The sequence below is a fragment of the Callorhinus ursinus genome, unplaced genomic scaffold, assembly GCF_003265705.2.
Source record: "Callorhinus ursinus isolate GAN/ISIS: 27379988/994484 unplaced genomic scaffold, GSC_fseal_2.0 scaffold13, whole genome shotgun sequence".
Classification (NCBI taxonomy): domain Eukaryota; kingdom Metazoa; phylum Chordata; class Mammalia; order Carnivora; family Otariidae; genus Callorhinus; species Callorhinus ursinus.
This window is the reverse complement of record NW_027397075.1, coordinates 19,921,968-19,937,203: the sequence shown is the minus strand read 5'-3', so window position 1 is coordinate 19,937,203 and position 15,236 is coordinate 19,921,968. Positions and strand designations below refer to the sequence as shown.

The window sequence follows — 15,236 nt, the reverse complement described above, 5'->3', positions numbered from 1 at the left end:
CACACTTTACTAAAATTATGAGGTTATGGCAGAATATCACATAGATTTGTAACACTCTCAGCACACAGCAGCCAAATATAAGTATGCAGACTCGGATATAATAATATCATTAGTATTTTCTTGTGTCTTATTTCTAACATATCTTAATCAAAAGTATTCAATTACTATTTCTTTTCCTATTATGAATTAACAAGATTCTTGTGTGAACACATTTTCCACTGCTTCTCCAATAAAAAGAACTCTCTCCCAGTAAAAAGCAATTTGATCAGGATAGAAATGAATGGAAATTTTAAGTACCATAGTACAAAAAAACCCTTCTCATTTTCAAGTCTGTACAAGCACAGTGTATACTGCAAAACCAGCTGCAACTAATAACATTAAAATTTAGAGTTTAGAAAGGCAGGCTCTGGAGGTCACATACGTGCCCTAAAGAATAAAAATAACATGCTACCAGAATTATTATTTTGTTTGAAAGGAAAAGGGAGAGAACATCTTCTCAAACAGATGTGGATTTTCTAATCAATAAATTCTGCGGCAGTTGTACAATATTACAGAGTTAAAAAGTACTTTCCAGACTGCTCTGGAAACACAGTGACACGTTTTGTGGTCAGGAAGGCAACTTCAATTATTGTTGCTTCCAATTTAATGTCTGCTTTTGAAACATTTTATGCAACTAGTTCATTTTCTATTTTATTGCACTGATCTTATCACATCTCTAATCGGTTTACCAAATGCATTTTTAGAAAAGGAAGCTTTAAGTCGAGAAAAAATAATTAAGTATATGTTTCTCAAACTCCGCATAATAATCTCTAAAAAATCTATTCTTTGCATAGGAAATAAACTCAAACCCAGGTCTACCGACATTAAGTTTAGGCATTGATAACCATTACGAATAACATTCAATATACATTTCGAGGGATGGAATACAGAAATACTACACATTCCATGCCATTTCAGTGAATTATAACATGATAATTAATGAATCTTCTAAATTCATTTCATCCTTCAAAAATGCATACGTGAGAAATATTTCATTCATCATGGGAAGCTTACCTCTGTATGTCCTTTGTAACATCTCAAGGAACTACTTTGTTGTTAATGAATGCAGGAAACAGTAAAAGATTTCCATCCACAAGAGCTGTAGGTAATTCTCAGCATTTCAAGAGACACGAGCAGTAGGCACAACTGTGAGCCCCCCTCTGAGACCGGTTTACACTGAGTCACAGACTGGCTCCTGACACAGAGACATAAAACACTGAAACTTTAGACCCAAACAAAAATTAAGCTGGGAGGTGGGGCCAGCAGTAGTTGAAATTAGTAATATTTGTTACAGTAAGTACTTCTGACGTAATCCTCACTTTCTTCCCTGAAGTAGATACAATGATGATGATGATTCCCATTAACAGATGAGGAAATCCAGACCTAGCGAATTTCATTTTCTAGTCTCAGAAAACAACTTAACCATCACACTATTCAGCATGCCATTTAAATTTGCCTTTCTCAGGGTCCGTGGGTGGCTCAGTCTGTCAAGGGTCTGCCTTGGGCTCAGGTCATGATCTCGAAGTCCCAGGATTGAGCCCTGCATCGGGCTCCCTGCTCAGTGGGGAACCTGCTTCTCCCCCTCTGTGTGTGTGTGCACACGCACTCTCTCTCTCTCTCAGATAAATACTCTTAAAAAATAAAAAAGAATAAATTTGTCCTTCTTTGTTATTCTCTTGCCCTTTAAAGTTTATATTTATTAAGAGTAGTATGAACATTTTTCTATGTTTGTGGCAAATATTTAGAACTCAATGAGTAGAATGAACCATGATAGCTGTCACACTAAGATAAATCCATTTTGAAACCTAACCCAAAATCTTGTTTGAAGATAGAAGAGAAAGAAAAAAAGTGTGGGGTGGGAAGGAGAAGGGGCTTGTAGAAATGAAGAGGCGAATCTTCTATAAACAATCTGACAGAGCCAGCAGAGAGAGGTGAATCTGGCCTCCATCTCTCATAAACATAGAAATAATCGCATGTCTCCTTGCTTCTCACTAACAAGTATCTCCAATGCGCCCCACACCTTGGCCACCGCCATTACTGTCAGCAGCACCCACGGCTTTCCTCACACTTAGAGCTTCATTTCCACCCAGCCACGCCCTCCAACCACCCTGTCCCCACCAGGTAACACACAATCTAAGCTTAAACCCAGCAAACTGCTTTGAAAATAAAGCTCCAGCAAATCACTGCAGCCTCTCCATCCATCCATTACACCATCACTCTGCAGCCCCTTCTAAAGAGATGCTATAGGTTCTATTACCCTCACGAATTTTCTATTACCACCTAATGCAAGCAAACATTTTAAGCATCAAGCTTTTATTCAAACTTTTATTGTAGGCACTAAATATAATGGAAACATGTATTCCACAGTAATAACTACCTTTTCGGATCCCAGAAGAGGTCAGTATGTTCTCAGCTCAGCAGGGCAGAGGAGTCAGCACCCCTCACTCCCACCAGCATTTGCAGACCACTTGTCTGTGACTGTTTCCCTATACCAAACTCTCTTCTGAAATTCATGCCATTAATTTTACTTTCCATGTGAAGTCTTCCTCGATACCCTCCCCTAGAAAAATTTCACTTTGTATGTCTCACGCTATTTATTTATTTATTTATTTATTTATTTATTTATTTATTTGGAGAGAGAGAGAGAGAGAGAGAGAAAGAAGGTGGGGAGGGGAACAGGGAGAGAGAGAATCTTAAGCAGACTCCATGCCAAAAGTGGAGCCCAAAGTGGGGCTTGATCTCACAATCCTGAGATCATAACCTGAGATGAAATTAGGATGAGGACACATAACTGACTGAGCTACCCTGGCTTCCCTCATGCTATTTAATTTTTTTACAGTTAGGCAAAAAATTCACAAGTGGAAAGGATATATTTATAAAGCAAACCCCTACAATCTAAACCCCAATTGGCCATTTCTATTCACGGGCCTGTTTGTTTATGTGGGAGTGGGGCAGGGACATCCACTATCACCACTGCTATTCAACATAGTACTAGAAGTCCTCCCTCAGCAATCAGACAACAAAAAGAAATAAAAGGCATCTGAATAGGCAAAGAAGTGGTGAAACACTCACTATTTGCAGATAATATGATTCTTTATGTGCAAAACCCCAAAGACTCCACCCCAAAACTGCTAGAACTCATACAGGAATTCAGTAAAGTGGCAGGATATAAAAACAATGCACAGAAATCAGTTGCATTTCTATACACCAACAACAAGACAGAAGAAAGAGAAATTAAGGAGTCAATCCCATTTACAATTGCACCCAAAACCAAACCATAAGATACCTAGGAATAAAGCTAACCAAAGAGGCAACGGATCTGTACTCAGAAAACTATAGAATACTCATGAAAGAAATTCAGGAAGACACAAAGAAATGGAAAAACGTTCCATGCTCATGGGTTGGAAGAAAAAATATTGTGAAGATGTCAATGCTACCTAAAGCAATCTATACATTTAATGCAATCCCTATCAAAATACCATCCACTTTTTTTCAAAGAAATGGAACAAATAATCGTAAAATTTGTATGAGACCAGAAAAGACCCCGAATAGCCAGAGGAATGTTGAAAAAGAAAAGCAAAGCTGCTGGCATCACAATTCTGGACTTGAAGCCCTATTACAAAGCTGTCATCATCAAGACAGTATGGTACTGGCACAAAAACAGACACGTAGATCAATGGAACAGAATAGAAAGCCCAGAAATGGACCCTCAACTCTATGGTCAACTAATCTTTGACAAAGCAGGAAAGAATGTCCAGTGGAAAAAAGACAGTCTCTTCAACAAATGGTGTTGGGAAAATTGGACAGCCACATGCAGAAGAATGAAACTGGACCATTTCCTTACACCACACACAACAATAGACTCAAAATGGATGAAAGACCTCAATGTGAGGCAGTAATCCATCAAAATCCTTGAGGAGAACAGAGGCAGCAACCTCTTCGACCTCAGCCGCAGCAACTTCTTCCTAGACACATCACCAAAGGCGAGGGAAGCAAGGGCGAAAAGGAACTACTGGGACTTCATCAAGATAAAAAACTTTTGCACAGCAAAGGAAACAGTCAACAAAACCAAAAGACAACCAACAGAATGGGAGAAGGTATTTGCAAATGACATATCAGATAAAGGGCTAGTATCCAAAATCTATAAAGAACTTATCAAACTCAACACCCGAAGAACAAATAATCCAATCAAGAAATGGGCAGAAGACAAGAACAGACATTTCTGCAAAGAAGACATCCAAATGGCCAAAGACACATGAAAAAGTGTTCAATGTCACTCAGCATCAGGGAAATCCAAATCAAAACCTCAATGAGATAACACCTCACACCACTCAGAATGGCTAAAATTAACACGTCAGGAAACGACAGATGTTGGTGAGGATGCAGAGAAAGCAGAATCCTCCTACACTGTTGATGGGAATGCAAGCTGGTGCAACCACTCTGGAAAACAGTATGGAGGTTCCTCAAAAAGTGGAAAATGGAGCTACCCCACAACCCAGCAATTGCCCTACTGGGTATTTATCCCAAAGATATAAATGTAATGATCCGAAGGGGCATGTGCACCCCAGTGTTTATAGCAGCAATGTCCCCAACAGCCAAAGTATGGAAAGAGCCTAGATGTCCATCAACAGATGAATGGATAAAAAAGTGGTATATATATATATATATATATATATATATATATATATATACAATGAAATATTATGCAGCCATTGAAAAAATGAAATCTTGCCATGTGCAACGACGTGGATGGAACTGGAGGGTATTATGCTAAGCAAAATAAGTCAGTCAGAGAAAGACAAGTATCATATGATCTCACTTGATATGAGGACTTCTTAATCTCAGGAAACAAACTGAGGGTTGCTGGAGTGGTGGGGGGTGGGAGGGATGGGGTGGCTGGGTGATAGACACTGGGGAGGGTATGTGCTACAGTGAGCGCTGTGAATTGTGTAAGACTGTTGAATCACAGACCTATACCTCTGAAACAAATAATACATTATATGTTAAAAAAAAAAGAAGATAGTAGGAAGGGAAAAATGAAGGGGGGGAATCGGAGGGAGAGACAAACCATAAGAGACTATGGGTTCTGGGAAACAAACTGAGGGTTTTAGAGGGGAGGGGGGTGGGGTGGATGGATTAGCCTGGTGATGGGTATTAAGGAGGGCACATACTGAATGGAGCACTGAGTGTTATACGCAAACAATGAATCATGGAACACTACATCAAGAACTAATGATGTAATGAATGGTGACTAACATAACATAATAAAATAAAATTTAAAAAAAATCACACATACACAAAAAAAGATGTGGTTTGTATCTACAATGGAATATTACTCAGCTATAAAAAAGAATGAAATCTTGCCATTTGCAATGACATGGATGGAGCTAGAGTATAATGTTAAGTGAAATACGTCAGAGAAAGACAAATACCATATGATTTCATTCATATGTGGAGTTTAAGAAACAAAACAAACGAGCAAAGGGAAAAGAAAGGAAGAGAGAGAGAGAGCGAAATCAAGAAACAGACTCTCAGCTATAGAGAACACACAGATAGCTCGGGGCAGTCGGGGGGGATAGGTGAAACAGGTAATGGGGATTAAGGAGTGCACCTGTCATAATATTCACCAGATGATGTACAGAAGTGTTGAATCACTATATTGTACAACTAAAACTAATACCACACTGTATGTTAACTTAAAAAAAAAAAAGAAGAAGAAAAAGAAAAAAGACAAAAAGCCTAGCAAGAATGAATCATGCGCTCAGGTTTAAGAACCTTCTCATCCTCCACTGAGCCCTTTCGATTCCAGGCAAGTGCAAGTTTAACAAATATAACATATCCCCAAGTAAGACTTTTGGCTTGCTAGGGTTTTTGCCTTGGTAGATGATTTTCTGATTTATAATTAGCCACATGTTTCTATAACCTGAATCAAGAATGCTTTGCACATGGTAGGCCTGCAAAAAAAATTAAAAAGGTCTGCTTAATTTAATAAGTGAATTCACTAACTTCTCAGGTGGCCAAGAGGCTTCATTATAAAAGACTAATTGTAAGGAATGTTTGGAAATCTGAATTTTAAATAAGGAGCATTTGTCTGAAATCTAAATATTAAAAATATCAGAAGTAAAACAAGTTTGAAAATTATTGAAACCAGCTGACAGAGACATGAGGATTCATTGTACTAATTTCTCAACTTTCATGAATGTTTGGAAAAGTCCATAATCAAAAAGTCAAAAAAATTAGGATATAAACAAATATAGAAAAGGTCTCAGAATTCCTTCTGCCTTAAGTGACCATGAGATGAGCTAAGATATAAGCTTAGCAGGTCTAAAACCTGCAGAGAACCAGAATGAATATAAATGAAGGGGACCAAAAGCAAAACATAAAACAGGATTTTCTTTATTGGCACCAGGCAAAGCCAGCCTTCGTCTAAGGATAAACTGGAAAGTTAGTGCATGAGGTTGAGAAAGGAAGGGCAGCCTGGAACTATGCCTGACAGTGTGTATATATGTGGGCTGTGGGCAGTACACACTGTGGGGTCCATTCCTCTCTGGCTAATTCTATGCCACTGAGACAGGGAGAGAGGCATAGGAATAAAATCCTCGCCCAAGGTTCTCCAACCACTGCCAATGCATTTGTCATGACCTGCACCATCACCTTGCAATGTTAGCAGCTCATCCCTGAAGTATGCATGACACCAATTAGCTTAATATTAGACTATTCTATTTTTTTAAGATTTTATTTATTTACTTGACAGAAAAAGACAGAGAGAGAAAGAGAGGCAGAGGGAGAGGGAGAAGCAGACGCCCTGCTAAGCAGGGAGCCCAACTCAGGGCTCGATCCTGGGACCCCAGGATCATGAACTGAGCCGAAGGCAGACACTTAACCGAAGGCCAACACTTAACCGATGGAGCCACCCAGGCGCCCCTAGATTATTCTATTTAAAAAAACAAAAAAAAGATGACAAAGAAGAAGAAGGTGGGGAGAAAAAGAGGAGGAGGAGGAAAGTGATCTCTTTTAAGGATATATGTATAAGCAGAAAACTAACAACAATTTATAAAATCTTAATAAAACTTTTACAAGGAAGTATAGGAGCCATAGGTTAATGTTGCTTTAACCTACATTATAAGGAAAAAATCACAGCTCTGAGTCCACTTCCCCCCCAAAATCTCAGAGATGTCTGTCTTCTACTTTTGTGGCAATAGCAAATATGACTATGTGGGGAGAAGGGAGAACATATTACTAAAACTTTGTCTACTTATTCATAATGACTGAACTTTTCCCTACACAGCATAGAAAGAATTTCACTGTGAGATATATGAAATTAAAATTTAAAAAAAATAAGAGAAATAAGAGAGTAATTCACATGTTACATTGAGCAATAGAAAGCATTTTTAAATATTTCCCATAAATACTAGTAGCACCAGTAATTACCACTTGAACAATTTCTAAAACAGACACAACTGTCACAAAAAGCCACAGACTTAACACTAGGAATGAAGGTACAGTAAACACAAGGCATATTTTTATCTTTCAGGAGGTATTACTCTGTAGAGCATCTAACATCAAAAGCACCTGTGTGTATTGTACAAACGATACTCCTAAAGGCTATGATTTTCAGAAGGATGTGAAATAAACACATGAGACACTTCTCATATGTATTATAAGTAAAGACTGTATTTTTAAATCAGTTTTAAACTGTAGACAAACCAGAATGTAATGCTAAGGTGATATTACCAGAAAATCATAAAAACATACTCTGAAGTATAAAAATACATTTGAGAAAAACAAGAATAGCAATCACACAAATCACTTTAGAATTCTTAGAAAATGGGTAGATTACAAAACACACTTTAAAAATATTCATGGGATAAATATGTTAGGAGATGTGCACTTATGAATTGTAACATCAGTGGCAAAATCACCATCAAATGTAAAATTTTACTTGTTATTAAAATATGGTCAATATTTAAGCAAACCAAAATATGCAATATGGAAAAGCAAGGACAGCAAACACAGAGCAGTAGTGGGGATATTATCTGTTCCTTTTTCCTTATCACACGGCAGATAGCAAGGATCAGCCAGTTTATGCTTTCTCCCTGGGCCCAAACAAACCATCAGAATCATTTCCAAACAGAGCATGTCAGGTAGGGACTACCAAGAAACCACACACAAAAATATGAAATTAAACCTATTTTCTATACCTAACACAGGATTTTAGTGACCTGAAACATTTAAACAGATTTTTAGACAACTATTTTTAAATCAGAAATGGTTATATTTTCATATTATTTAAATTCACATAATCAAGAAATGGATTCCAATATATTTTTCACTTCAAAGACCAAAATCCATCACTGAAACAACAACACAAACTTGAATGCAATGATAACCTTAAAAATCCATTAGTAAGAAACAAGGAAATAGGCTGTTCTCTCTGGAGAAAAGCAAGCATACTCCTGAGAGTATGAGAGAGCACTTTGCATGCTGACAATGAACATACGCAGGCCAGGAATAAGAGTACTGATAAAACATAAAAAGTAATAATACCCTTTTCAATATAAGCAATACATTCTCTCATTCTCTACTCAATAAGGTAGGGGAGTGATTTAAGGCATGAAAGCTCCTAAATTTTCATGGATCAACAACAAAATAAGAAGTAAAGAGTTGATTTACGGCATTAACAAAGATATCAAATAACACTTACTTTTGCGAAAGCTTCAAAAATGTCAAAAGAAGGTGGCAGCTGAGAAGCATCCTGGATTTCTTCTCTCATGAAATGTTGAAATGTCATTACCAGCTGCCTGAGGCCCTCTTTCTTATCTTCAGTGATTTTGTTAATATCTTTTTTAAAGAGAGAATAAATAGCACAATCACACAGTGAATTTTTAATGGACAATTTTCAGGTGTTCAATGCTAGCTGTTAAACCAGATTTATCCTCTCTAGATTTCATTCTGACAGAGAGCAAATACGTTCCTTTTTATTTTTTCGCAGCTACATATTACAATACATATATTACCAATTAAATTGCACCAAACTTCATCTACAATATAAGATCAAATACCTATCAAAACAAAATAAATAACATGTACAGATGAAAAACACTACAACCCAAATCAGGAAAGATGTGTGTTACAGGTCCCCCACATCACCCTGGACATCACAAGTGCGTCAAGTCAAGTGAATTTAAGCAGATCTTCCCATGAAACAATTTTCAACCAGGTCATGACCAACTGATAAACAGTGTATCTCAAAGGAAAAAACAAAACCAAAAACAAAAGGATAACCAAAAGTAAAAAGTTCAGTGAGAGTCCAACTGGTGAAATGTGTCACATAAAAAGTCCACTGAGAAGAAAACAGGGAGAAACCCAAGAAATCTCGACTTCAAATTATTTCCACACTGAATAAACAAGATGCGGTGCTGCTAAACCCAAACAGAAGGAGAAGGTTCCAGAGCATAGCTGTCAAAAAATCACTCCATTGAAAATTCAATTTAATTTTTACCACAAAAAGGTATTAAGGCTAAGAGTGTACAATTAATAATGTTTTAGAACACTTCACTTAAGACAGCATGGATGAGGGCGCCTGGGTGCCTCAGTCGTTAAGTGTCTGCCTTCGGCTCAGGTCATGATCCCAGGGTCCTGGGATCGAGCCCCGCATTGGGCTCCCTCCTCCATGGGAAGCCTGCTTCTCCCTCTCCCACTCCCCCTGCTTGTATTCCCTCTCTTCCTCTCTCTCTCGCTGTCAAGTAAATAAATAAGATCTTTAAAAAAAAAAAATAAGACGGCATGGATGACACCACTATTGAGTAGGGCTACTGTTACTCACAGCAAGAGACATTAATTACTTAGCAGTAATATAACACGAAAAATTATTAATTAGTTCTCTATTAAAACTGAAAAGATATATCAAGTTGAACTACAGCATAATTCTGGAGCTCATGTCAGCTCCACATATTCTTTTTAAATTACTTGTTCAACAGAGAACAATTAACCCGATGATTTCTTAAATAATAATTTATTATCATTGGCACTTAGGATCCCATAACCATAAATCTGTACTAGATCATTTTCGTATTTGTCTCCACGCAGAAATATTAAACTGTGTAGCAAAGTTTACTCTATGAGCTCTGGCTACTTTGGGGTTGAAGTCATAGACAACTTCACTAAAGGGGATCTGTCCCAGTATGAAAGGAACAAAAACCCTACACTGACTGAACACTCAGACTGGAGGGCCTGTCAGTATTCCTAAATATCCTGGCCACTACCACGGAGTGGAAAAGAAGAACAATGCGCAATGCTGTCAGACAGCCCAAATCACCTATACCATCTACTTTACTTCTAATCTAAAGGACCATGCGGTGCCTGGGTGGCTCAGTGTCTGCCTTCAGCTCAGGTCATGATCCCAGGATCCTGGGATCAAGTCCTGTGTCAGGCTCCCTGCTCAGTGAGAAGCCTGCTTCTCCCTCTTCCACTCCCCCTGCTTGTGTTCCCTCTCTCGCTGTGTCTCTCTCTGTCATATAAATAAATAAAATCTTTAAAAAAATTAAAATAAATAAATAAAAATAAATAAAGGACCAGTGACCCCAAATGTTCCCTAGAACCCCCTTGTTCACATCATTGTTCCCTGGCATCAAAAAGAAACAAAGATCAGGTTCTAGTACTTTACAAACTCCTAAAAGGCCAAGACTACCCTGGAACAAATTAAATAAGCTAATGTGTCAAGCATATATAAAAACATGAAAAGGTTTGTGAGATTTGCCTCACAAAATAAGGAGACAGAAAAACAATGTTAAAAAGAAAGCAATGCATGAGGTCAGCAAATAAATGACAGGATTTTTTTGGTGCTGATAGACAATCACTTACTTGACTCCAGATCATAAAATGAGTAAAGTTTCTCCGATTCAGACGGTGTTTCTTCCATCTATGAGGCAAAGGGGGAAAACACCAAAAACAACTTCAAGTGCTCCAATATATCAATGAATAAATTTGAATCTCTTTAGATATTGAAATGAAACTCTATTTAAAGAGACAACGTTAATATTCCTCCTCTTCATCACTTTCTAAGAGTTGAATCATTCAATCAGTAACAATTTTAAAATCTAAGTTATGACTTACCCCCTCAATTTGATTTCCAATTGGAAAATTCTTTTATAAGAAGTTCTCATACTTTTATTTCTTTTCCCCAGCTCTACCCACAGACTTGTATTACTGTAAGCATTTTACTCCTATCATTATAGAAAAGCAGAGATGGATGAATAAAAATAAGAGTTTATTACAAACTGCAACCTTCACCAAATTACCTTAAGTCAAAAGTCATCAATGTCCTTATCTAAAACATAAAAGAATCATAGATTCCCTGGGTTGCTGTGGGGATGAAATGAGGTCTATCCTGTAAAGCAATTAGCACGGGGCCTAGAAATCCTAAGTGCTCAATAGACCGTATCTATTATTATTATTATTATCAGTGCTTTCTATTAGATTCTAATCCAGTAGGTCCTGGTTCTCTATCATTCTGATATTAATAAAGTAAAAAAAAGTTCAGTCTCAAATATAATGATCATACTTTTAATATCTAGCAACTAAAGAAATACATAATAACAAAGTTGATCTGAATTTATTAATGCTTTGAAATAAATTTGTATTTTTTAGTTTAACACAATATATATATTTGCAAATTAGTACCTAAATATATGATAGGGGTTATATACTCAGTCCAAAGACAATGCCCATTTGGTATTCTACATCCAGATTTTTTAGAAGTGAGATATAATTGATATATAACACTGTGTTAGTTTTAGGTGTAAAAACATAATTTTACATGATTAAAACTCTCTATAAAATTTTATAGCCTTCCCCTACCCCAAAAAATTCAATAAACAACAGGACAGAAGAGAGCTGGAACCTGAAATAATTTGAGAAAGAGACATTCACATGAAAGCTTTTGGCAAAAGGGAGTCTGGAGGGTATCGCCAGAGGTTTATTCAACAGAACCCAGTGGTGGTTTAGGCAGAGTAGGGGAAAAGACTGAAGAAGCAATTTCAGTGAAACCTGTCTATAAAAAAAAAAAAAAAAAAGCACTCTTCCATGTAAGAGTAATTATCATCATGTGATTAATAGGAAAATGACAAGTTTTTGTCTTAAGATACTCCCTGATATAATCTACCTTCTACCTTCACATGGGTTTAAAGTTGGCCTTAAATAATAATATGGGGAACCTGGGTGGCTCAGTCGGTTAAGCATCCTACTCTAGCCTTCCACTCAGGTGGTGATCTCAGGGTCATGAGATCGAGTCCTGCCTCGGGCTCTGCACTTAGCAGGGAGTCTGCTTGAGATTCTCTCTCCCTCTGACCCTCCCCCCACTCACATCCTTTCTGTCTCTAAATAAATAAATAAAATCTTTAAAAAAATATATGAATAATACATACAACTTCAAGTGCTTTGGTTAATTAAAACCCAAGCTTATTCCATGAGTTTTATACTCACAAGTTTGAAAACAACTCTGCCAAGCAGTCGAACAGAATCCGGGGGATACCTGGGTTTGCAGCTTTTAAGGCATTTGCATTCCCGCTTGTGGTCTGGCCAAGCTTTTTTCTGTTAAGACAAGAGTGGGGAGGGCATATGTTGTAACTTTCATTTACACTGGTTTTGAACGTGGAGAGTCATCAACATTAATTTGATGTTAACAGCCTAAATATAACTGCAAAATAGAAAACGAAAGCAAAGGGCGCCTGGGTGGCTCAGCCGTTAAGCATCTGCCTTCGGCTCAGGTCATGATCCCAGGATCCTGGGATCGAGCACCGAGCTCCCCACTCCACGGGAAGCCTGCTTCTCCCTCTCCCACCCCCCTGCTTCTGTTCCCTCTCTCACTGTGTCTCTCTCTGTCAAATAAATAAATAAAATCTTAAAAAAAAAAAAAAGAAAAGAAAACGAAAGCAATATTCTAATACTATTAATGATGCAGAACCTAGTCTTTCCCAAGAATGTAATTACCAGGCATGGACATCAACACTTCTCCTCCACCTCTGCCCTTCAAACTACCCCGTGGTTATTACCTGGCTGGTGGAGTCCAAGGAAGAATCATTATGACTTACTTAATAATTTATAAGATAGTCTTTTATCTTTTAGCTGATTAAATAGGATTCAATAAGAGGCAGTAATTTTGAATACAAAAAGAAAATATCACACCAAATTAGAAAATAAACACATGGTTCAAGAAAATCAAAACAGGGGCGCCTGGGTGGCTCAGTTGGTTAGGCGATTGCCTTTGGCTCAGGTCATGATCCCAGAGTTCCAGGATCGAGTCCCGCATCAGGCTCCCTGCTCAGCAGGGAGTCTGCTTCTCCCTCTGACCCTCCCCCCTCTCATGTGCTCTCTATCTCTCATTCTCTCTCTCTCAAATAAATAAATAAAATCTTAAAAAAGAAGAAAAGAAAATCAAAACAGGGCAGATAGCCTTCTGTGCTGCTTTAGAGAGTATAGAAGTATCAGGGACTAATATAACAATAAATATGAAACCTTTTGTTTTTGAAGACCACACAGCAAGGGGTTATTAACTAAAATGACCAAATGTCATTTGCCCAGGACTGCTGTGGTTTATTTATGTTGTCCCGGACTAATCATTAATAGTACCCCTTTTCATTCTGACAAGTGTGCTGTGGATGATAAATTATATGGTCACTTAACCCACAATCCTACCTATGTGCTGGTGTGGCTGAAAAGACCAACGAGCCAGTCACCAATCCTGCATTGCTGAGAAGAACAGACAGTAGGGAGGAGGACACTGTCTCCCTGAATCTTGGAGTCAGAAATGTCATGGCTCCTTCACAGGGAATGACCTCTATAGAGAAATACAATGCAGAGTATCTAAGATTTAACCCTGGTTGAGTGGGAGAAGGCTCGACTAAATGTCTGACACGTTCTCTTCCAACTGAAAGCTGGAAGTTCCATCACCGAAATGCCTGACACACACATTCTTGCTTCAGAAACTCTAAATATGCCTCCCAACTTCTGGCCCTATAAAATCCCTCCAGGAGGAACTCTCTCTTTTCCACCTATAGCACAAACACGAAGTGCAACCAGAAATTCAAATCTGGGGACACCTGGGTGGCTCAGTCGGTTAAGTGTGTGACCTTGGCTGGGGTCGTGATCTCAGGGTCCTGGGATGGAGTGCCACATCTGGCTCCAAGCTCAGAGGGGAGTCAGCTTGTCTCTCTGCCCTCCCCCCACTCATGCGCTTGTGTGCGCTCTCTCTCTCTCAAATAAATAAAATTTTTAAAAAGTCAAAAATGCTGCAGCTACTTTGAAACTGTGAGTTTCAAGCCAGCATTTTGCTCAGAAAGACTGCCAGTGTTGAGTTCCTGGGTGAAGATGTGGCTTATCTGCTATTTCCTACGAACCCAAATCTTGAAGGCAAGGTTTGCAAGGGGTACAACACTTCTTTCCTCAACTGAACCCATGACTGCCTCACTTCATTTCTTCTTATCCACTACAGTAATGCTTTTAATGTGATGTTTGTAATCTTTTTGCTTTTTTAGTATTTATACTTCACTCACTTCTAAACAAGACTGAGTTGCTTCAAAATGAAGATGTATGGGCGCCTGGGTGGCTCAGTTGGTTAGGGAACTGCCTTCAGCTCAGGTCATGATCCTGGAGTCCCAGGATCGAGTCCCACATCGGGCTCCCGGCTCAGCAGGGAGTCTGCTTCTCCCTCTGACCCTCTTCCCTCTCGTGCTATCTCTCACTCTCTCTCTCTCAAATAAATAAATAAAATCTTTAAAAAACAATGAAGATGTATATGAAATAAGGCTATAAAATTAGAAATGGAAAAATGTTGAAGTTACAAAAAAAAATAGTCCTCTAGCATTTACTTAGCATTCTGCAGTATGTCAGACACACCACTAAGCAAATAAAAAAGGATATTTCATTTGATTTTTCACAATAATACAAATGGTAGATATTATCCTTACATTAAAGATGACGAAAGTAAAGCTGGGTGGGATCTCACCACCAAGCTACATAAACACAAAAGAGGAGAGTAAAAATTCTTAGTATTCTACTCATGAGAGCTTAATAATCACCATACATTTATTCAACTTGCCTTTTGGCAATGCAAAAAATAAAGCATAATGGCTTATATAATTCTCATCTGACAGAAAAGAAAAACACAGCTTCACCAAGTATTAAATCACAAGAGGAGT

At 38.0% G+C, this 15,236-nt stretch overlaps 1 protein-coding gene across 6 annotated transcripts in view; it reads right to left on the bottom strand.

Moving 5' to 3' along the window:
- SMYD3 (SET and MYND domain containing 3) overlaps positions 1 to 15,236 on the bottom strand; it is a 698,417-nt gene that overhangs the window by 490,141 nt on the left and 193,040 nt on the right. For 5 of the 6 annotated variants that reach the window (XM_025877938.2, XM_073899893.1, XM_073899894.1 and 2 more), the window contains exons 3-5: positions 12,523 to 12,630; positions 10,903 to 10,960; positions 8,744 to 8,880 (exon numbers count right to left, since the gene is read on the bottom strand). In XM_025877938.2, coding sequence (XP_025733723.1) covers positions 8,744 to 8,880; positions 10,903 to 10,960; positions 12,523 to 12,630 — 303 coding nt within the window. Of the gene's footprint in view, positions 1 to 1,053; positions 1,150 to 8,743; positions 8,881 to 10,902; positions 10,961 to 12,522; positions 12,631 to 15,236 lie in introns of those variants that run through there. The other variant, XM_073899897.1, reaches the window with a different exon arrangement.